This window comes from Cavia porcellus, unplaced genomic scaffold (assembly GCF_034190915.1).
Source record: "Cavia porcellus strain 051 isolate PalLab524CR breed Dunkin Hartley unplaced genomic scaffold, mCavPor4.1 scaffold_16, whole genome shotgun sequence".
NCBI classification, from domain to species: Eukaryota; Metazoa; Chordata; class Mammalia; order Rodentia; family Caviidae; genus Cavia; species Cavia porcellus.
In genome coordinates this window covers 13,963,922-13,988,126 of record NW_026947499.1, presented here as the reverse complement: position 1 = coordinate 13,988,126, position 24,205 = coordinate 13,963,922, and the positions used below count along the sequence as shown (strand labels likewise).

The 24,205-nt window shown below is 40.7% G+C and overlaps 1 protein-coding gene across 2 annotated transcripts in view; it reads right to left on the bottom strand.

Annotated features, from left to right (window-relative positions):
* The window catches only part of Fbxw8 (F-box and WD repeat domain containing 8), a 109,351-nt gene that overhangs the window by 25,791 nt on the left and 59,355 nt on the right, over positions 1 to 24,205 (bottom strand). For both annotated transcript variants that reach the window (XM_063225716.1, XM_063225717.1), the window contains 2 exons: positions 16,026 to 16,222; positions 12,918 to 13,124 (listed from right to left, as the gene is read on the bottom strand). In XM_063225716.1, the coding sequence (XP_063081786.1) occupies positions 12,918 to 13,124; positions 16,026 to 16,222 (404 nt within the window). The remainder of the gene's footprint in view (positions 1 to 12,917; positions 13,125 to 16,025; positions 16,223 to 24,205) is intronic.

Below are 24,205 nucleotides of genomic sequence, written 5' to 3'. Positions count from 1 at the left end.
CTCTCAGTAGCTGACAGAAACTTCTCAAGGGGAAGACAACCTAAACCAGGCCCCTTAAGAAACTTAGAGAAAAAGTACAGCCAAATACTAGCCCATGATAAAAGGAAAAATGCCAAACACTGGAACAAAACAGTTTCTTGTAAGTGAGAGATGCAAAAGCAAGGCAAATTAGACTTCCAAATGCATTAGAAGTATATCAGATAGAGAATACAAAACAAACATGTTCAAAATGTTTACAGATAAGGAGACAGTAAACGGTAGCAAAACTGACTAAGCAGATTTGAAAAACAACACAGAATTTCTAGAAATTATAAAGTCAATGGATGAGATCAGCAAGAAATAAGAATCTAAGACAGAATCTGTGAATGGGAAGACTGATTTGAGGAATTATTCAAAATGCAATGCAGAAAAAGCTGGAAAATACGAGCAAGTGTGAAGAGCAAAGAGAGAATCAACAGGCCTGACGCACACCTACTCTGAGTCCCGAGCAGAAGGAACAGAAACTTTCAATAAGACAGAGGTAATTTTCTACAGCTGAACGGAAAAAAGAGCCAGAAATCCTCACAGGACAGATAAAGATAAATCCACACACAGAAACACTGGAGTGAAACCACAGGAAAGAATAAACAAAGAGATGGTCTTAAAAGCATCAAATGAAGAGAAAAAGTCCTAAAAGGGAATGACAATTATGCTGACAGCCAACTTCTCCATAGCTTCAATAGAAGTCAAAAGCAATAATATCTTCAAAGCACTGAGGGAAAAATCCTGTCAACCTGGAACTATAAAAGACCAGCAAAACTATCTTCTAAGAAAGAGGATAAAATAAGGATGTTTTCAGATAGAAACACAGACAGCACTGTGGTCAAAAGATCTTCACTGAAAAACTTTCTAAGAATGTACTTTTGGGAGACAGAAAATCATCCCAGAAAAAAGGTCTGAGATGCTGGAAGAAGTAGTAAACAAAGATTAAGTATGCACCGCAGTATGCAAACACTGACTTTACACAACAAAAAACAATGCTGATGTTGGGGTGAAACAGAAAAAAAAAAACCTATAATGAGTCCTTATTATTCCCAACAGTCAAATGGCAAAAGTGAAGAAAATGTATAACTGCAGAGACACCAGATGCACAGGTGTGGCCTGGAGCACTGTGGAGAGACCAGACACTTCTTTGCTCACCTGCATGCTATGTGGCAGGTGGGAGGGGCTCAGGACACTTCTGATGGAAGAATAGCTGCATAATGTTATGTTTACTTCAAGAATACAAACAAACACAGTAAAACAATCTGCTGTTCTGTAACAGTCAGCAATTTAGCTGCTTCCTGAAGGGCAGGCATGGTTTCATTCAGTACAGCTCTAGTAACTCTCACTGTATAAAATGTAAAAGATACAAAAGAAAAACCCAAAGTACTATTCTAACCCAATGGAATTATAACTCATAGAAATGTGAAATTTAACTACAAAAATTTCAGGGTCTACATGTTGATGTTTCCACACAAAGCTAAGTGAACAGCCTCTATAAATTCACTGATAAGCTGAGGTTTAAAAGAAAGAGCTGAGAAAGATGGACAATTGGGGAAAGAGGGAGAGCTAGTGAGAAAAGAGTAAATCATACACAAAACAGCCAATAAAAAAATAAAAATGCAGTTAATATACATGAATAATGGATGTCTGATTTAAAAGCAGTTTACTCCGATATGATGTAATTTTTGACAATCAGCCAAAGAGACTATTTTGTAAGTCCTTGCCAGAGATAAGTCATAGCGTGAGGCCTTGGTAACACGGCCACATCTATGGACATGTGGAAAATGACTTTCACCGCTGTCCCAAAGGTGACTTTCTGTTAGCAAACAGAATCTTGCTTCTCAGGTGCACTTAGCAGCAGCCACAGTAAGACACAGAGCTTGAAGAGCAGATCCCTGACACGAGCACAGTCCCCTGAACGTGCCCCCCTGGCAGTTTCCATGACATGCTTCTGGCACAGTCCACACTCACACTCAGCACAAAGGGAGAAGAAGCCTGGGCCGCTTTCGTGTTTAAGTTTTAATTGGAGTGACAAGCCCACAAGGCCAAGATATTTCGGGGACAGGACAGTGTTGCTGAGCATCGCCAGGAGCTGGGCACGCAAGGCCTCTACGCGCTCCCACTACGTGCCAATGCACCTGCAGCCCCCGCTGTTCCAGGACTGGACTCTTCCCGAGCAGACGGTGCCAATCACCCAGGCTGTGCCAGGCGTACGGCTTTGTGATGTGGGCAGATGTCTACAAAGGACCAAAGCGAGGCCAAACCGACACCTATTGTGACCTAAGCCTAGAAGGAATCAGACAACAACAGCATATAGTAGGGGGAAAAAAATCCAGGCAAAGATGATCCTAAAGCCCTCTCATCCCTCCCACCTCCAACACTACAGGTCCTTGAAATGACAAAGGAAGACAGGTTCACTCTATGAGGTGAGCACAGTATGGCTCTTTGCTTTATTTTAAGGACCCCTACAGATAATCTCTGTCCTCATGTTAGAATAAGGATAAGGGATGGGACCACAAAGAACTGGTAAATGGTTCTGTGAAATGAACGGGAAATGTTTGCTGTCCAGTTAGTCCAGTGAAGAGTGAAGAGATTTTAATTATTATGCAAATGTATGACTGAAAGCTGAAAACCCTTGCATCCTCCTTTCATGTCCCCAACATGCCTCATCATAATAAGGAGCGCTGACAGTTTCCAAGCACTTCACAAATATTAACCGCATGTGCATAATCACAGTCCCCATGAGACACAGCGTTATTATTAAGTCTGTTTCACAGGAAGAAAACTGAGGCTGTAAACTATAACACGAATTCTTTAAAATTAAAGGCAACTTGGTCACTATTTTCAAAGTAGAATGATTATACGCGAGCTGCTTATAACATAAAATGATCTGAAGCCTACAGACTTAATTAACACAGTATACGAAATTCAGGATCTTCAACTAGCTTAGTTCACAATTTTTTTGCCTGGCCTGGCAGTTTCTAGTTTAGTTCCAAGTTCAACTTGACAAAGACTTCAGAGACGGTAGACAGAACACTACTCACGTAAGACCACTGAAATGAATGACAGTGAAGGGGGAAAGTGCAAACGACAGTGAATAATCAGAGCCTGTGCGCAGGGCAGACAGTCCACCACCGGTCCCCTCAACCCCAAGGCACGACCATTTCTAACCACACCACATGGTGCAGGATGGTATCACCAGAGACCTGCTTAACAGTGCTTAGCAGACAGGGTCCCTAATCCCCAGGATATGCTTTTCACATAAATCCTTTCTAAATATTATTCCATTGGAGCCTGCAACCATCAAGAAGAAGATAGATAAATACTACCTTCATCATTTTACATATCAAGAACCTGACACTTAAATCACCTTAAATAACTTGCTCCAAATCATACAGATTACAAAGGTGGCACCAGACAGGGCCCGGCCATTCTCATTCTTGTGTCAGTTTGCTACTATGCCACAGGGTTGCTTCCCGATTCTTGTCAAAATAGTTATTAATAGCAGCTACTATGTAGGTGCTTGCTTACAGTGCCGAACAGTTTCACTTGCTCCCCACAAGTCCGTAAGGTGGGGGCCCACAGAAGGAAGCAGAGATGGAGGGAGGGCACACCTTTTACCTAGCCATGAAGTTCTTAAACCAGAATTCAGCCTGGGAAGGTGGCCTTCAAGGCTCCCGTTCTTTAACCTCTACCTCAGAGTACTCCATATGTAGTGCGACAACCATTAGCAACAGCTTCAGGCACTCACTGCACTGCAAATTCTCAGGCCTGTCCCAGTCCCGGTGGACCAGTAGCTCTGGGGGGAGGTGTCCTTTATTTTAATCAGACTTCCTGTGGATTCTGACCCCCACTCTGTCACAGGTGAGAAGCCCTGCACTATACCTACGTTGTGCCTCCTAGGCAGAGAGGGTTTCAGCCACTGATGAGCTTAGGGCTGCCCACCGGAAACTGGTCACTTCTTGCCTCCCCATGCTGCCTTCTGGCTAGGTACTCGTGCTGAACAGCAACAGTTTCAACACGTGCAGTGCAGAGCCAGTGGCTGTGAAAGCTCAGAACAGTTGGTGAGACTCTGTATGAGCTTTCCTGAAAGGATACAGAGAGATCGAAGTGAGAGGGAATGCTATCACTAGTCCCGGGTCAGGAATGACCACTGGCACTTTTAGAACAGCAAAGCACTGGCTGGAACAAAGGACTCACTTGGTAGGCATAGGACTGGAGAGCTGGGAGACTCCTCAGGCTGAAGGTGGGCAGCAGGGCTGTACCCACAGTTGTCGGCATGCTATACTACCCTGATAAAAGTTGAAATGGACCACCACGTGGAATACAAAGAGGTGCCCCAGAGCATAAAGATGGGGAAAGAGAGGGAATGTAACTCAGCATATATTGTTTTCATGTCATTTTCAACATGGATTTTAAAACCTTTGTGTAAACAACTCAAGATATCACAGACCAAGGAAATGCCGATGAGCAGAGGCCCCAGGGAGGAGGCAGAGGCTGGGCCAAATTACTAACCTGAGAAGATCTGAAGAAAGCTGGAGATGTGATTGGGTTGGATCTAGCCACCTGTCCCACATCCCTACAGCTGGCTCAGTTTTCAAGCAAGACAGGAAAACACTGGCAGGAAGTCAGGTGACAGCAGAGTAGCTTCCTGCACAGGGAACACTTTCCACTCATTTTAGCACACTTTAAACCTCATCCCTTCTCCCAAGTCCCTTATTTAGGAAGGTGACTGCTCAAATGTGGGCCAACCAGAAGTTGTCCTTTGCCTCTCTATGTGGGGTTTTCTCTTGTGAAGAGTAACTGCTGTTCATCAGAACTCACGTGCAATTCAGTAACTGGTAAGTTATGTATAAATCCACTTGCCAATGCAGTGCCTTGCAGAAGACTAAGTGTCAGGTAAATTAGTAGATCGTATTCATTGGCATACTGCATAAAAGGCAAAAGTTCTCTACTAGATAATACTGTGTTAGTCTAAACTACTAGTCTATTTAAAATAGCTTAAATATTCTGAGATTAAAACCCACACAGGCCATTTTCTATTTGCTCTCTTTTTCTTACCCTCCCTTAAACCACTCCTATACCGTATGGACTGGTGGGAAGTGCGCAACCCATTCTCCTGGAAAAAAAGCAAAACTCTTCCAACAGCCCTCCCTCCAATTATCACTAACTGAAAGAAGCTCCTGTTTTTAACATTAACAAACCAGATTGCTGTCTGAGAAATGTTTTTTCTGAGATTCACCTGATACAAAGTAACCAAGCCCATATCCATCTATGCAGGTAAAATAAGCTCAAGAATTAACTCCAAGTTCACGCTCTCCCATGGATGTGAGATGATGAGCCAGGAGAGAAATTCCACATAAGTGATCAGGAAGCAATTAGAAAAATTAGGCGCTAAGTAAAATTCTAAACTTAGTCCAAAAGCCAAACAGGAAAAAAGCAATGAACATCATATACCTCAATGTAATAGTTTTCTAAACTTGTTCAGAAACTCATGAATATTGTTTAATTTGTTTAAAAATCAGAAGCGTCACTGACACACAAAAACTGTGCAAGTGTGAGTACATATAGAAGGCACTGAAGACCTGATGCTAGCTCTCGCCAATAAGTCTTCACAATATAAAGACTTTTATACAAGGTGATTCAGCATTCACATAACTCACTGCATAAGTTGTACACAGAAAAACTGACCTATTTCTTTCTACTCCAAACACATTCTTTCAAAGTGACTCTGGAAAACGAGTCCAGTGCAGAAACTATCGCTGCAAGTATGGCGAGTGCACCGCCCCACACCGCTCTCCAGCCCCCGTGAAGGCTGCTCCTCCAGCACTCCCCTTCCAAGGCTGTGTCTGATGAGCTCTCAGCTGACCCCCAGGCAGCGAGCAGCGGACTAGTGTAGAGCATGTTACCTAATTTTCTTAGGTCTACCTCAAGTTTCTAAATGGGGAAAGCAAGGGGTGTAACTTGTCAAAGGTTTACCTGACTCTGTAACCAATGGTGATAGGACTACTACCTTAACTGCAGCTGAAACCCAAGTTACCCTGGATTTACTTTCTTTTTTTTTTTTTTTTTTTTGGTACTGGAGATCAAACTCCTGACCTTGCGCTTGCCAGGCAGGCGCTTACACCACTGAGCTAAATCCTCAGCCTGGATTTACTTTCGATAACTTTATCCATCTCCTCCAGGATCACTAGAGTTCCTTTTAGCTTCTGTAAGAAACCGCACTCTGAGAAACATTCTCCATGGAACAACCCTTGGTGTCTGTGTAGAATACAACAGACACTGGAGTAGACTAAAGACTCTAATTTAAGAGGGGTTTCTGCTCTGTCTTGAAAAACATTCTTTGGACTCTATAGAGATACTTTAAAGTTTCACCACAAGGGAGCAGAGTTTCATTTATCCCACTCATTATTAACAATATATTAAAACTGACATCAATTATTGATACTTTTAAATACTAAAAGATAGCAGACGTAGTGCACACACCTATAATCCCTGAACTTGAGAGGCTGAAGCAGAAAAAGTCATCATGAGTCCAAGGCAAGCCTAGGCTGCATAGTGAGTTTGAGGCCAGCCTGAACTACACGGTAATGTACTATCTCAAAACATAATAAATAAATACTAAAACATGTATGAAGAGCATCTGAACATCTATTTCCCCTCTACTTATATAATTTTCATCATTTTGGAATTCACCAAGTTCACTGCAAAGGTCTTCTTATCATCTTGTGTTCATCCCAACAAGGAGAAAACCACCTGTGTGTTGCTAGGTCACTGGAATCCTTGAGGCAGATGCCGTGTACAATTTATCTCTGCTTCCAGGGCCAATCAGGTATCTAGCCTAGAGTACATATTCAATCAGGACTCATCAACAAGGACGGATACCTTAACAACCACAGGTTCTTTTGATCATTCAATCTAGAAAACTGGTCTTCAGAGCTATTTTTCTGAATCTCACCAAAAAAGAAAGTAAGAATAAAAAACAGGGACTGGGGATTTAGCTCACAGCATAAGCGCCTGCCTTGGCAAATGTGTGGACGTGAGTTCGATCTCGATCCCTGGTACCGATAAAAAAGAAAAAGACAAAAAAAAAAAAAAAAAAAAAAAAAAAAAAACAAGGTAAAAATGAAAACGACATTAAATTTTATGGACCCATAACTTTTAGATTATTCATCTGCTTTTGAAATACCCAGCCTTTACTCTCCTTTGGAATGGAACCTTGAACAAAAGAGGAGATGGGTCTCTGTTTGGTACAGGTATGAGGATGTGGCACAGTACATGAGCATTGCATTTCTGATTCCAAAGACTCTCCCAGATAGATATTTCAATTCATGACGAGGACAGGCAACCAATCCAGAGTCTCTTCACGTCCACGTACAGGGAATGATTATCATAGGAGACGTTAGCAATTATTTTTCAGTGTGATGTAAGCTGAGGCAGCAGTGCCAAGCAAGCGTCCTTGTCGAACACATTCCAGCCTTCTGGATTACTTCACTCACATCTCCCTGATTAGGATGCATGTCGTGTGCTGTTTAATACAATCTGCCATCAAATGCCAAGTACTTCAGAACTAAATTAGGAAATATGTCCAAATACATAGAATGATGCTAAGTGCCCTGAGTGGATCTCTCTTTTCCTTTATGAGGCATAAGGCTCATCATCAACATAATGCTCTTAAACGAGGCAATTCTATCCTGTAACCCTCCACCTCTGAGGGCAAAATTTAATCAGGCAGCAAAAAGAATTAATAAAGATGCTATGGTATCATAAATATGTTTCCATAAAACAAAATATTAGAAACTATGAGACATAAAAACAAATTTTAAAGGGATGTTTGGGCACAGGGGGCCATGTTAGCAGAGTTCACACTGATTTCTGCACTGCAGCAGAAGGAAGAGATGTGGCCAGCATAATTACTTCCACATATTCTTTCTTTTATAGTCAGTCACAAGCCCCTTAGCAATGGCTGCCTGTATACCACTTAGGTCTGAGAACCCAAAAAAGCACCATCAAAACAATCTCTTTTTGCCTAAAAGTAAAAACCTTCAAGCAGCCCTTCAAACACATACCACTTAAACAAGACATAGGAACCGTGAAAAAAAATACCAATTTCCTGTCTAATCATTCTTGTTTGTAAGCATAGACTTTAGAGAAGAAATGGAAGCACTGAGTTCCTCAACCCTTTTCACAAGCCCTCAGCTACTCAGAATCTTCTAGTGAAGATTCAGCTTAGTACAACTCCACAGGCAACAGAAAACGTTTAAATGCCCTAACCAGAGAATCCTGGAATAGGAACACTGGACAGAAGAAGTTCAAGGTCCTGTGTCAGATCCTCTTCATTTTACACAAGCAATAAGCAGGTCAAAGCACCATCTTAAAAAGTCATCTACTCCCTTTCACATCCATATATGTCACTGCTCTTTCCACCATAACTCATCTGGTAAGGCTCTCAGACCCACTGCACTAATTGTAGGGGAAGTCATGTGGTCTGTCATTTATCCTTAAAGCAGAGAGCTGCAAGATGATTAGATTCATACCTCTCTCTTAGCTTCATTTTGTTGTGATCTTTCTGTAAAGCCTAAATGAGGAAAGGTATCAAGGATCCACTGAGCCAAGGCATTCCACCACCCACCACTGCCTAAGATACAACTCTTGGAAAACAATATTCATCCAAATTATGAAGGCATGGGTGCACAAGTCTACTTTGAGGAACTAATTGTACAAATACATTCCTGTAAACTAAGAGTCATCTGTGACAGCAAAACATGGAGTGCAATCTAGCATTCATCAGTGTGAGCTAGCTGAATTAACCAAGGCATGTAAGATGTAATACTGTAAAATTCCAAGAAACAAAAGACAGTAACATAGGAAGTTTTCTGTTAAGTCATAAGAAATTATCTCCAAAAGATTTTGTAGCTAGAAAAAACACAACCATTTGCATTTTTAAAAAGGGGAAGTTACGAACATACATAGTAGTTTGCTTTTAAGTGCATAAACTCTGTCTCGAAAGATATGCCGGAGACCGGCAGCATCAATTTTGTTCCAGGAAGAGTCAGTGCAAAGGCATGGGAAGGAGTTTCTCTCTGTACCTCCTTCCCATCTTTTAATGTCTTTTTTGTCATGTTTCTTACTTTTTCCTATTGTAGGTTTTTCTCAGTTTTTACTTGTATTAGTCTATGTTTTCATTACATCATGATTACATTCCTTGTGAGGAGTTGGCACATGTATGTAACACATTCTATCTCTTGATTTCTGATTCAGGAGAATGTACTACATAGTCAAAATGTAGTTTTTGTTTTTGTTTTTTTTTTTCAGGCAACCTATTGTCTTTGATAAAATGTAGTTTTTTAAAAAAGAAGTTTAAAAATCTGATATTTTAAGAAAGGATAAAAACAGATAACAGCCATTTCTTTCAGGACTTTAGGTAGCCAAAAAAATGCTGGCAAACCCAAATGTGGCTTCCCAAATTTTGATCTCTAAAATTCAAGTCAGGGAAGCTCTGCCCTTGGGGTAAAGCCAGATGTTCATGGCACTAAGTCTGCACCCTTCCTCCCTGAGCTGGAAGGGACCCATGAGCTAGCTATATTCCTAAGCCTTTCTTTAAAGATTAAGTCGATGAGCTCTGCTGAATTACTTGGCTGTTTCCTTAGAAAAGTGTGTTTATTAACAGAGCACGGTTTCTTGACAACTACCAGTTTGCTAAAATCTGTGCACAATGCTGTTTTAAACTCAGCAACGCCAGTAACACAACTGAGGCTCTGTAAGTGTTTGTGACAACTACATGACAGGCTGGCCAGGTAGGTATATGAAAGGATGAACTCCAACCATTATCACTCGATGCTCACACAGTTGCAGTGCCTAGAAAATGCTAATGTGGCCAGCATGTGCTGCAAGGCCATTTTCCAGCTAAACGCCATACCTCTAAAGTGCTTCTAACAGCCTACAGAGATTTGTGTTCCTAACTCTAATTCTATTTTAGCCTTCGGATTTCACAGTCTACTTTTACCACAGTTAATCAATAATGGACTACAGCTACACCCCAGTTCTGGTGCTGGTACAAACAAAGACGAAGTAAACTCTGTTCTCATAGAGCCTTCATCTGAATCCCAGATACAGAAGCCAGAGGCACAGGCACAAAGCGCAGTATGTCTACAGCTCCAGGCAAAATCTACTGCTAATCGTCTCACACCCACCTAATAAAATGTGTGAGGACTCAGCTGCCAGGCTGAACCACGAATACAGCCGAAACACGGCCTTGCAAGCCAAGAGCCACTGAGCCTTGCACATGAAATGATTTGGGAATTATGACATCACATTATAGCATAGCAAGATGATATTAAAGTTTCACAGAGCCACCATGACATGCCTTAATACATAAACAAATTTTATACAACAATTACATGTTTTGAAAACACAAGTTTTTCCTGAGGAAGCAGAAAATCCAATAAAGACAATCAGATGCCTCCACAAAAGTAAGAAAAGTTATGTAGAAGCCTGGCATCCACCTCACTCTGAGTGAGCAGCATTCATGCCAGAGAAGCACCTGGACACAAAATTATTCCCAGCTAGTCATGTATATAGGTATGTACGTGTCTAGAGGTTTGCCGTTCTACTTACAAAATACCTGAGTGACTGTCACTGTCAGCTTCTAAACTGGTGTTTTAAAGTATTCTTGTACAAACTTACTTCCACTCCTACTTTTAACATCAGTGAAAAACACCAGATAGTTATCTGGTTGTTTCTGATAGTTATCTGACAGTCTATACATTTTTAAGTATGATTTTTAAATAATTTTTAAAGAATCATGAGAATCCATTGAGCGAGATACTCTAGAGCAGTTCTAACAGCCTAGGGAAATTTGGGTTCCTAACTCCAATTCTATTTTAGCTTTCAGAGTTCACAGTCTACTTTTACCACAGTTAATCAATGATGGGCTACAGCTACACCCCAGATTCTCATGATTAATTGGAAAATTAAAAAGGCTATTTACATCTGTATCTTAAAGATCTTTCCAGTCTAATGTGCTGAACTAACCCTTTACAATTTAGTTTCTCAAATATATCCACTAAGATTGTATCATTATAGGAATAAATGTATTCAGGTAAGTCAAAAACAAATAGGACTCACCCAATGAAAAACTTGGTGAAAATGAGAGGGCGTGGGTTGTGGTGCAGCTCAGTACAATATTGGCATATGTAAGGCCCTGGGCCCCACTCCCCGCACCAAACGATAAACTAAAAATAGAAAACATTTAAACCAGACTAGTATGAAATACAACTATCACTTCACTATACTCAGAACTCTAAAAATGAATGACAACAAAAACCTCAAAGTTTAACATGAAAAATTAGGAAGTAAGTGGTTTCTCTTTCTCAACAAACACACTCAGAAAAGTCTTCCCAGAGCTGGAGAAAACAAACTGCTTCACAAAATCAATTCTAGCTCCTTTCCCTTTCCTGGGAAGACAAGGCTCAGGAGTTAAATCATTCTAGATTTTTCAGCTAGGGCTGAATCTGCTCCAGCAGAACAGGGTAGCCCCCAAAGGGGGCTGCCTTTTCACAGACAGAACACACCACACCATAGGTACTTTTTACTGCATACTAGTCTTCCTGGATGGAGAATATGTGATTGGAAACTAAGACTCTTCAATTCTTGAGCACTCACTGGGTTTTAAAGAGTAGCACCTATACAAATGAGATGTGATCTTACAGGAGGACTAAGATGTGAAAAGCACCATCAGAAACCAAAATCTAACTAAGAGTGGTAGAAACAACCAGAAACACATGGTAAGCGTTAACTCGCGTGCCAGGCACTAATGCTTAAAGTTTACAGCTTTACATACACTGTTTCATTTAATCCCACAATTCTATGAAGCAAATACCAATGCAAATTCCATTTCAAAAATAAGAAAATAGGCAAAAAGAGGGTTAAGCAGCCCCTCTAATATTACACAGAGTGTATGAGACAGGGATGGGCCATGTGCACCCAAAGTCTAGTGTTTCTCCAACTCTCACTACTGCTATGGGTAAGGGGCCTCCTCCTTCCTTGGGAGAAGAATGTCATCAGAGGAGATTTTGGCTCAGAGATATTCCTTCCCAGAAATCCCACCAACTATCAGCATGATCAGGAGCAGGCAAATAGGAAGAAACAGAAAACTAAACAAAGACCTTTCTTTCTCTCTCTCCTCTGAACCCATTCAAGAAGAAATAGAGTCCTAGAAATCAGTTTTAAGAGTAAGTAGTTTACAGCCAGGAAAATAAAACGTGCAGTGATACAACTCATCATTCAGAGAATTTCAATTAAAAATCTGTGTCTCTGCTCTGGCTCACAGAGTGTCAGAAGGCACTTTTAGGCACTGTTGGTGAAAATGTAAATTCTGACGTAAGCTTTTTAGGGTGCATTTTGGCAACGTTCATCAGCATCTTAATGCACATTCTAGAGACACTGCACAAGGACATTACAAGTTGCAAAATGCATTATAGCACTGTCCATGGTAGTCAAAGCACTGAAAAACCAGACTAAATGTCCACATGGGAGGGGACTGGCTGTACAGACAGGGTTGTGAGCTCACACTGGCATTCTAGGGAGGGACAGTCGGCACATGCTGCAGATAGAGTGCTCTCCAAGGCATACTACTGAGTAAAAATGTTGGGTACAGAATAGTATGTGTACCATCTCTACAAAGGTTTGTTCTTAATATGCAAATGTACCTATATATGCATTAAACTTTTCTACATGGATAGTTAAAAATTGTTAGTAATTTCTTCTATTCAAAGAATACTGATATGCTGCCCTACTACATCTAGAAAGAAAACAAAAATCAGTTTTTTGATTGCCTTCTAAAAAATGAAAACCTGGTTTTTTGGATAACTGTACATCTTGTTATTCTGTACCTTGTTTCCTTCATACACCCATCCCAGACTCTTCACACCAAAAGCAACTTGGTTGGCTGAAACATCTAGAGATGTAATAGGCTGGCCGTAGACATAATGGAGGGTTCTGGCTGAGTCTTCAGCTTTTAGCAGGTACACCAAGTCTCCAGCAGTGGCTATTGCCACAGGGTACCGTCCAGTATCTGGGACTATTTCAAGGTAGTCAACCTGTTAAAGCATAAGAGTTCTTTTAGTTCTACAAACTCATCCTGACAGTCAAAAATATCAAATTCTGTTCACAGATAAATGACACGAAAAGCAACCCAAAAGAAAAGGTGGACAGAGGGACTGTTTACAGGAAAGGAACAAACAGCTCTTGCCCAAACGAATGATGATCATCCTAAAAGAAACACACTACACTCCTGTAAAGAAAAATATGAAGTGAAAATTAATTTAAAATATTATTTTCTATACCCATGCTTATGGATCCTATTACTGTTAACAGGGCTAGCATCTGGTCCAGCTTCTATCATGGGAAATCTGACGATGTTATCAAAATGTCAAATGCACATATACCTTGACCCAGCAAGACTACTTCCAGGAATGTCCTTACAAATAAACCTACACATGCACAAAATGATTATGGACAAAGCTATTTAGTGTACTACTATTTTGTGATAGTTAAAAACGCCAACTCAAACAGTCATTACTAACAAACTAAATAACTTAATGTGTACCACTATATGTTGAAATATCATACGGTCACAGAAAAAAGCATGAAGATAGTCTTTATAAACTAGTACAAATGGGTTGGTCTCTCAGGTAATTTGGGAGCAGGAAGAAAGCAAGATGAGTGCACGGACTGCCAGGGTGCTGACATTTGTAAAAGACAGGGCAGGAGAACTGCATAGTGTGCTCGACTTGCAAATGAACAAATCTTCCAGCAACAGCAGCCTCGACGAAATGGGTTGTAGCACAGGATAGAAAGAGGATTTCCCATTGTTGGCCTTACTGTGCTTTTAAAATTTTGAATTCTGAAGGTGCAACATCTATTCAAACAAAAAGTTTTAGTGTTCACAAGAAACTGAAAAAAAAAATCACCCAGTTCCAAATTAGCAAAATCATATTTTAACAACTTTGTGTAATTATAAAAAATTTGTTGCCAAAAGGTTGAAAACATGTGCGCTCTCTGACTCTCCTGGTCTCCATGGCAAGCAGTGATCCCCCAGAGGGCCCACCAGGCCTCTAGGAGCAGGGAGCATGGCAGTGCTCCCAACCGCACCATCACTAATACTTTCTCTAATTTGCACAGGGCAAGGAACACCTTTAAGAAAACAATTTGCTTTTCTCTATCCACAAGTGATACAGTTCTCCCCATGCAGTTTACATCAGGTCCTTGAGTGACTTAGGAGAGCATAAGTGCTAAAGGTGAGGCACACTGTGTAATTATGAAAATCCATGGTGTAAAAGGATACCACTGCCCTGACAATGTGCCAGATGAGTTCAAAAGCCTAAACCCTGAAGACTTTCCAGAGGAGCTTGAAAGAGAGCAAACATCCAAGTGGCTCTCCTAATCTTCAGGCCCAACTGTGTGAGAGGCAGCCCAGCATCCCCAGCCCCAGGTCCATCCCAAAGGATGGGTGCTCTGGGCTAATGCTGCAAACCTGGGAAGGCTGCCACTGCTATTCCGCGAGAGTCTGGGGAAGACAAACACATCCAGCTCTGCAGGCCAGGGGCTGCCATTTCCAGGGATACTCGGTGTGAGTTCTCAGCCAGGGTAAGAAATAATACATAAAAAGTGTTAAAGACATGCCTCTGGCATTGGCAGCTTGCTTCCTCTCTCTCCACAAAAACTCACTTCTTATTTTCCCAAAATGGACATCCTTAGTCGGCTGTTATACTTCATCTTGATGTTGGACTTTTGACAGACCAAGGGGCTCAGACTGACAGCGGTTGTGCCATTTGCTGGGAGCCGTAAACTACTTCAAAAAGGTTCCAGTCTGTGCCAAGATGCTACTTCATTGCCAAGGTAGGATTTACATTTTACAGGGGACTCGCATCTTAAGTAACTGTCTCAGTTCATATAATTACCCCTGGCCTGCAGTGTTCTTTAACCAGAAACCATACAGTATGCACCACAGTAGTTTTGAGAATAAACAGAAATAATGCACTTCCACATATTTCTAATAAAACCCCAAGACGAGATGATAGCAGGAGGCAGTTTTGGTGGACATTAAATCCAGACTGCACAGATTTGATCTTTAAAGGGAGAAGAAGCAGTGATGTTGTGAAAAGTTATTCAAATCTAACAGGATTTCCACCAGGGAATAAAGTGAGAGCAATAAGGATTTATTTCAGGTCAGGCCATTAATTTGCGATTGGAGGCTAGTTTTTCTGCTCACTTGCCTAACTCGTGCCAAAATCAAGTTTGTTTAAATTAAATTAAATCCAATTCAGCAAAGATGTGGGTTCACACACAGCTGAACTCTGAAATAAGTTCTGCATAAAGAATTCTTAAGCCAGTTCAGCTTCACACACAAAGCTGGGGCATGGCTACCTGATTACCACTGACATAAATCTGTTTTCAAGCAAGTGCTGCTCATCATCATTCCAGGTGAGCCAACTCAGGGATGAAAACAGTGTAGGATGGTAACCCTTTCACATGAACTGGGATGACACCACTGAACTCACAGACTTCCATAGCTGACAGTCTACCAAGTTAACCTGAAAGAGGCTGAGAACCAGAGTGAGAAACTAGCTCTGAGGTCCACTCTGGGGTTTACATTTTTGGTTTTGTGCAGTGGTGGGGAATGAACATAGGCAGGGCCTCACGCATGCTAGGCAGGTAGGTGTGTGCTGAGCTACACTTCAACCCAGCACTGAAGCTGAATCACAACTTCTTAGCTCTGAAACCTAAAGCAAGTCAATCCAGAGCTCTCAATGTCCCTTGGCTCCCTGGTAAATGGGGAAAACAAAACCATGTATCCTGCATGGCTGTTGTAAGATTGATGGATGTAAGACCCTTAGGAAGCCCCAGGTGAATGGGCACTGCTAACATCATCATTACTATTTATGTTAGACCCAGAGAGCCTATGAATGAAAAATAAAACGATCAGACTAAAAGCTCACCAATTTCTGAACTTCAAATTCTGCAGCTATCTGCCAGTACCCCTCTTCATTGGGAGACAACATCACAACATCAAAAGCAGAGGCAGTGGCAACAGTGGCACCTTCCCGGCTGAGTGCCAGTGCCTGTATGCGTGCATCATGTTCAAAGCGATGGACAGGACGCTTCCCAGTCCTCAGGTCCCAAACATGAAGAAATCCTAGACGGAAAGAAACAGTGCAGACAACAATTTCAAATCTGCTTAATATGAACAATTATAAAATAATCATGTGATATTTTTCAAAATTCAGCAAGAAATAATTGTGTGGAGACAGCAGAGTCTGGCTATTTGTTTGAATCCAGCCCTAGTGCTTGCCGGCTGCAGGACTTTGGGGGAGAAACACCATAGCTGTGAGACACTTTCAACTGTAAAACTGGGGATGACCTACCACATAGGGCTGCTGGATAGATTAGAGACCAACCATATATAATACTGAGGACAAGACATTCCTTTCTACCTTTAATCTTTATATATTCTATAGAGCTTGCTGTGAATAGAGCACATTTAATCTATCAATAATGGTAATTTCTTCTCAGCAAGTCATTGTATTTTCTTATAACATCCTACTGCCCAGAATAAAGCTTTTCACTTTTCCTTGTAAGCAATCTTCCTGTCTTTCCTATTTCTTGTTTGCATTTTGCCTGTAAACTGCAAATGCTTTGAAATTAAGTTCTTACTATAAAGTACCATGCAGCATATATAGAGTTAGAAGAAAATAATATATTCAGGCTACTTTACAAGACTTTTAAGCTGTCAGTACGCTAAATAGGTGACTACGAACAAAAGCAGTGTGTTCTTCTAAGAATTATGATAAACTTAGAGGATAAGCAGATCACAAAAGGCTCTACAACACATTCCCCTAGCAAATATTTTGGCAAATTCTTTCCATCCTATTCAGAGGGAAAAGAAAAGCTACAGAAAATGCCGAAAGCTTTACTCATTAAATAGGGGACAGCTCTCACATTCCAAGATGCCTCATCTTAGTATGTGCCTCTGCTCTTTACAAACAGTAAAGAGAAATAAAAATTGCTACTTGTATCAAGCTTCTGAGTGTTCATAAGGTCATTTGTCTCCTCTTGTAAAAGGGCACCTTTCTGTCTTGGGAGAAGCATAAATTCATTCCACATAAGAGAAGAAACAGAAGCTCTGAATGGCTCACCAATGGATCCAAAGCCACTTGATGTACGATGAGGTTGAGTTGTAATTTAGCTAGCAAAGTGCAGGATGAGTGGCTGTATTTACAAGTACATAAAATAACTCTGAGCTTGATGAATGACTGATGAACAAGACCAAACACACCCTGTGTTTTGCCAAGTATGAAAGCAACTTAACCATAGCTCTTTCTAAGCACACATGGAGTTTATCTATAAACACATTTTTCATTATTAATCAAGTCTTGGTTTTGTTGGCATCATTTTTCCAACAGAACTGGATGGAATAAAATACACTTTACAACAAAGTTGAGTTTCACGAGCTATCCTAAGGGTCCTTTTGGAAAAAAATATTCTCAGGTTCAGCCCAAGACTCTGCCCTCAACTTAATAATGGTCAAGTTCTCTTGTGAAGCCCACTGTTACTTCTATATTACCTTAGAAGTCAAAATTCTTTTTTTATATATATTTTTTAATTTTTTAAAGAAAATAAAAGAGAACAGAACAAAGCAAATCAAAACAGAATAATGCATGCAACACAGCACTTCACAAGACAACCAGACTTCAACAGTAGTTACCATAACGTCTCTTTTCTTCCAAACAGTTGAGCATACCTTCACACACATTAATATCAAATATAATCATATAGTATAAAACCATCCAAAAGAATGTAAGCATTGCAGGACTCCAAAACCAAATAACAGGAAATAAACAATGGGTACTATAATATCTCATTTTCCTCAAAAAATTTGTCTATATCATCACACATAATAAAATCAAATAAAGCACAACAGGATAGCACCAATCAAAACAGAAGAACAAAAGCATGGTAGGACTTCAACAGAAGATAATAGTAAATCAGCAATGGCTACCGTGATGCCTTCGTTTCTTCAAAACAGCTATTCATACCATCACATATAATAAAATCAAGCAAGACAGAACAAAACCAATCAAACAAATGAGGGAAAGCATCAGAAGACTTCAAAGCAATATAATAGGAAACCATGCTTACCATAATATATCCCATCATATTCAAAATAGCTGCCCCTACCATATGACAGCATAAAATCTAACAAAACAAGACAGAATGAAGCCAAACCTAACAAAATTGTGTAAACAATGGAAGAGTTGAAGACAATAAGAAACTGACAATAGTTTCTACCTTTCCCTCCCAGGTATTTCCTCCCCTTACTCTTACATGAAGCATTTGCTTTGGATCCCATGAACTCCTTCTGTTTCTTATGCTAGGGTTCACACATATGAGCTCAAACTGTTTCGGCATGAACATGATCTCCAGTTGTGTCCATTTACCTACAGGAGCCTTGAGATTATTCTCCTTTATAGCTGAGTAGCTTTCCACTGCATGAAAATACCATGTCTTTCTTATCCATTCTGTGGTTGGTGGGTAAGTTACTCTTGCCATTTTTTTTTGGGGGGGGGGTCTCCTGTCACATGAAGCAATTGTTTTCTCTCCTTTGATTTTCAGTCCATGAATTTCCTTTCCAGTCGATGGATCTTGTTTTTTGATCAACCTCTCCCTGCGTTTCTTTTTATTGCTGACTCGAGGCCATCTTCATTAATGGTTACAACATTAGATGGTCTCTGCCCTGCTACCCTCCTGTTGTTGGCCCTCCACTTTCCCCCTTCATTCAGCTGCCTCTCTTGTTTGGTGATCCTCCTCTGCTGCTATTCCTGAAACCATGGTCATCTTTACCTCTCTCTAGAATATCCTTTAGAACTCTCTGTAGGGTTGGTTTGAATTCCTTCAAACCATGAATTCCTTCAGTTGTTCTTTATCATGGAAGTATCTTATTTTTCCATCCATTTTGAAAGATACTTTTGCAGGGCAGATTAATCTGGGTTGGAAATTGTTTTCTTTCAGGTTTTGAAACACTTCACTCCAAACTCTTCTTGACTTGATGGTTTGACAAGTCTGTTGTGATTCTGATTGGTTTTCCTTTATAGGTGTCTGTCTCTTTTCTCATAACAGCTTTTAATATTCTATTCTTCTGCTGAATTTCTGGGATCTTCATTATTATACGTTTGGGTATAGATTTACTTTGGTTACGGCTATTGGAGTCCTGTATGCCTCGCTTATCCGCATGCAGATCCATTTCCCGTATTTGGGAAGTTTCCTTCTATTACTTCTGTGAATACCCTTTTAATTTCATTTGTGTTGAACTCTGCTTCTTCACCAATACCCATCACTCTTAGTTATGCTTCTTTGCATCATCTTGCAGCCATTGCGTTATTTCCTGATTCCATGTTATTTTTATCTTTCCTTTCACAATCACTAGCTGCAATCCTACCATCAAGGTTTGAAAATCTATCTGTAATCTCTTTCAAGCGGTTTTGCCAGCTTTCTATTGAATTTTTAATTTCCTGCATCTCTCTTTGAACCTGTTTCGTGCATTGCCATTCCTTTCTACATTCATACAAGGTTTCCATCATTTTCCTCTGCTGCTGCTCTTTACTGTCTATGTCTTCTTTAGACCTGAACAATTCTTTCAGTGTGTTTGTGATTTCTTCTTTTACCTGAGACATTATTTCTGATTTGACTGCTTTTACAATCTCATGAGGTTGCTTCTTTACTTCAGTTGCGATTCTCTCAGAGATTGCAGGTGTATGACTTCCGTTTTCTCCTATGGCTGTATCTCCCAGACTTCTTCTGTGTGGGTTAGAGGTCTCAGTTTGCCTTTTCTCCTTCATCTTGACATTCTCCTGGGTTCCTCCAAACAAACTGGTTGTGGGGCCCCAGGCACTTCCTGCATTGGCTGCCTCTAGGCTGTGTAGGGAGATGAGAGAGGCACCTACCTGGGTTCCTCTAATTCCAGATTTACAGAGAGACAGCAGGGTGTGGAGCGGGCTTCTCCAGACCTATGTAGCTATACTGTGACTTTGCTGAAAATCAGGGGTGCATGGAGGTGGGGCTGCTTCTCTCACACTGGGACTCCGTGGCAGACACATGCACAGGGCTTACGTAGCTGTGTGTCCGCCCCTGCTCCTGCTAGCTGCCTTCAGGAAGGAGCCTTCTGGCGGCAGCTCCCTGAGAGTGAAGGCACATCTGCTGGTTGCCTGCAGGACAGGGCCTTTTGCTGGCGGCGCACAGCAGGCAGAGGTGGACCTGTCTGTCTCCCTTGACCCTCGCTGGGTGCACTGAAGAAAGGGCTTTCCAGCGGCGGCTCCTGGCAGGCAGAGGCAGATCTTCCAGGAGCCAAGATTCTTTGTTATTTTACCACAGTGCTTGCTTTAGGATTTTGACATACATCCTTAACTACTGCAGCCTGCATTTCAAGGGTATTATAACGCTTCACAGAGTTAAGAACTTCTAAGTGCACAGTTTTTCATTTCTCCCTTCCCAGGTTTTGTGCTACTTTTATTTCTACGTTATGTTATAAACATTACATACATTGTTATATTTGCAAAAGCAGGTAACTATCTTGTAGAGTGATTTAAATAATAAAAAAAGTCATTGCTATTTATGCACATAATCACAACTTCTGCTGTCTTTCCAAGATCACTTTCAACAACATTATAAAATCCCGAGCCAGGGATATAGCTCAGCAGCATTAGTGCTTGCCTGGCAAGCCCAAGGTCCTGAGTTATATTCCTGGTGCCTAAATACATAAAATTCTGCAAATTTTGCAATGTAAATTTTTGGTTTTTTGGGGTCCTAGGATAAGACTCACAACCTCGCGCTTACCAGGCTGGTGCTTATGCCACTGAGTTAAATCCCCAGCACAATTTAATGTTGAACTGTGTGGCTAAATAGCTGGTCCAAGAACACAAGGCACGCATAGATAGAGTAGTGAAAAGGAAGGAGCATTTGACTGAAGACCAATTTTAAAAATGGTCAATTTACTAATTAATATAGCTATAGCATGGCTGCTCTTACAACTTCAAAACTTCAGAAACCTAACAGTCAATACCTGAATTATGAGAGAGTTCTATAATTACATAGCTGTATCATTTGTGTTACTCAGTATTTTGCCAAAAAGGCAAAATAATACATTCAGCAAGTATTTATTGAGCCTGTTTTGTGCCAAGCCACAGTTATAAGGATGCAAGACACGGTAATGAGTAAGATAAAATAAAACAAAAAGTTTCTGACTACATGAAGCTAGCACTCCAGTGCATCTACCAAGCATCTCATCTGGAAGCAAGTAAGATCGAAAGGATATGATCCCTGTTTTCACAAAACACATACTAAAGGAAAACAAACATTTGATTTAGATATAAAACAATACAACAGAGATGTGTATATAAGGTGTAAAGGAACAATATTATCTAAACTTAATTTTTTGTCAGTTTGTCTCTTGTTTCTTGATTCCCCATTTTTTGTTTTTTGATTCCTCAAATAGAAGAGCTAATAAGTCTTCAAACATTTCAAGCAGAACAGGATTCACATTCATGTGTGACTAGTAGGGATACAGGAGTCATTATTGTCAGAACTAAAGAAATTCACTTCTTTAGTTGGCTTTGGCTCCTGACGCTGCGTGGACTTAGTACGTGGTGAGACTGTGTCCTTTTCCTCATCGATTCCCTATGATAGTGAATTCACAGTGCTAAACATTACTGGACATCAACAGAGGCTTGCTGAGTGCTTGCCATGTGTTCAGCAAAGAAACATTTGGTTGCAAGAAACAGAAATCCCAGTGAAACTAGCTTAAACACAGAAGGCAAACCAACTAGCAAAACAAGGGCTATGTTACAGAGCACAAGAGCAGGAAGCATAGCTGGAAATGAAAAGGGATCGGAACCAGGAAGACATGCTAATGGAAGATAGGGTTTGTCTCCTGCCTAAAACATAGATCTTATCTCTAATTCTCTCTACAATAGTTTCTTTCTTCTTTTCTACATAGTTCAGATTCTCCTGTTACTGAGTGTAGTACGGTAAGTTCCCAATTTATGAACATTCACGTCATGCATTTCATGGCCGTACTATTTAATATGCACAGGTGTACTGTATAAGGCTCATTTTGTTGGGTTACAAACGACTCTGACTCACAAACATTCTCCCAGAAAGGAACTCGTTCACAAGGCGAGACTTACATACATGAAGAAAACAGCTGTCCCTGTCTCACAAGGTTCTATTCCAAGCATGCGACAAAGTCTGAGTCCCAGTCCTTAAAGGGGTCACCATCCCTTTTCCAAGCAGCTGGGGCCAAAAGATAAATTCAAATCATATGAACCCGTCTCCTCTGGAGTGGCTAAGGAAGGACCTCAGAGCAGGGACACACCCGCTGCCTACCACACTCATGTTACACATTAAGCAAAGTAAAACAAGAAAAATTCTAGCAAAGGCAAAAGGAGGTTCTGTGCAGCTTCTCAGTGATCTAAGAAGCACATCTTCATTACCATTTGCCAAATCAGACATAAGCCTAAGAGCCCTCATTTCCCCACACACCAGAGTGGAAACTACAAATTTCTTGACACAAATCTCAACAGCTGCATAAATGTTTAATTCTGATGTTGTACTAGGACACAGTGGTACTGTTTTACTAATAAGAAATGTGAAAGGATGCAGACAAAAGAAGAAACTGGGTCTTTCAAAACAGTGGAAGAAGACAATGAGTGGGAGTCAAAACCCAAAAATGTAGGCAGGGATAGGGCCTGACACTCTTAACCTGCTCCCTGGGCAGCAGCAGGGCTGAAGGGTCTGAGTGTGCCCTAGACTACGAACAGTCATTAACGATGACATGAGTAACGAGGGCCAGTCTTTTGAGGAGACATAAAGCCTGCTCAGCAGCTGTGGATGGGCACCCATGCCAGTTTGCAGCATGCCTCTCCCACCTCCCAAAGGAGGCCAGCCAGAGTGTGGTAATGAAACCTCGAATAGTGGAAATGGGATCTAAATGAGTTTAAACTGATTTATGTTAGCTTTTGTAAAGATTACTTGGTATTTGGAAAATGCTACCACTGTGAAATAATGCTGACAATCCTTAAGACCTCCACCTAATGGTACTTACACAGAATATTTATATTCCTCATCATGGGAACAAGGACCATAATGGATACCATTTTTGTTTTATTAGAGATGCATATTTAAATTAATCTGCGATTTGCCTAAACAATTAGCTGCTTCTGTTTGTGTGCACAAAGCCAAAACTGCAATTAGGCTTCCATCAAAAAGATAAGTCCCAACTAAAACTGTCCCAGTGGAGTCGTAAGAGCTCAGGGCAGAACTTTCCAAAATTACTTTTTAGCATAATGGTAATTATGTTAATTGTTTGAAAGGTAAATAACCACTGAACTGGTTTTGGAAAAAAACACAATTGGTGTTGCCCTCCCCTTTGATCTTTTCCATGCACTGTAAAATTTAAAACAAGTAAACAGTTTAGGAAGTCATAGACTGGTCACTTCTGGAACTACAAAGTTTGGCTTGTGGTCTTTGGTCTCTACTTGATAAGAACTGATTTTAGCCATGAGCTTCTATTTTCTTGAGCTTGTCCAATAAACACCCGAAGCGTGGTCTCAGCGTCACAGTACTTAAATAGACAGGCTCAATTAACTGCCTTCAGAGACAATGAATGAAGCTATTTATAAAGACATCTGGCAATCTCAGTTTCTACCATGTAAATAAACATTTGCCTATCAGAAATTAAGCAGAGTCAAAAGAAATTCCCCAACAAGGGAAAAGGCAATTTAACAAAAATTTAAGATGTATCCACAGCACACACTAAATATGCACCTCTTCATTCATTAACTCTACACATAGCATCAAGCTCAATTGTAGGCCACAGTCGTAAGGAAGCATAAAATCTGAGAGAACAAAAGACATGTTCCTCTCATGGAGGCTGTGCCAGTGAGAGATTAAGATCAGTGCAGACAAGGGTCATGAAGAAGGGCTAAGTCATAAGGGTCTCGAAGGAGGAAAGAGCCAAACGAACTCACTCCCTCCCTTGGAGGCTGCATGTTGTCCTCAACATGCCAGTTCACCGCAGTGCAGAAGCTGAATTCTGTTGCATGTGGCAGAAAAACAATAACTAGAA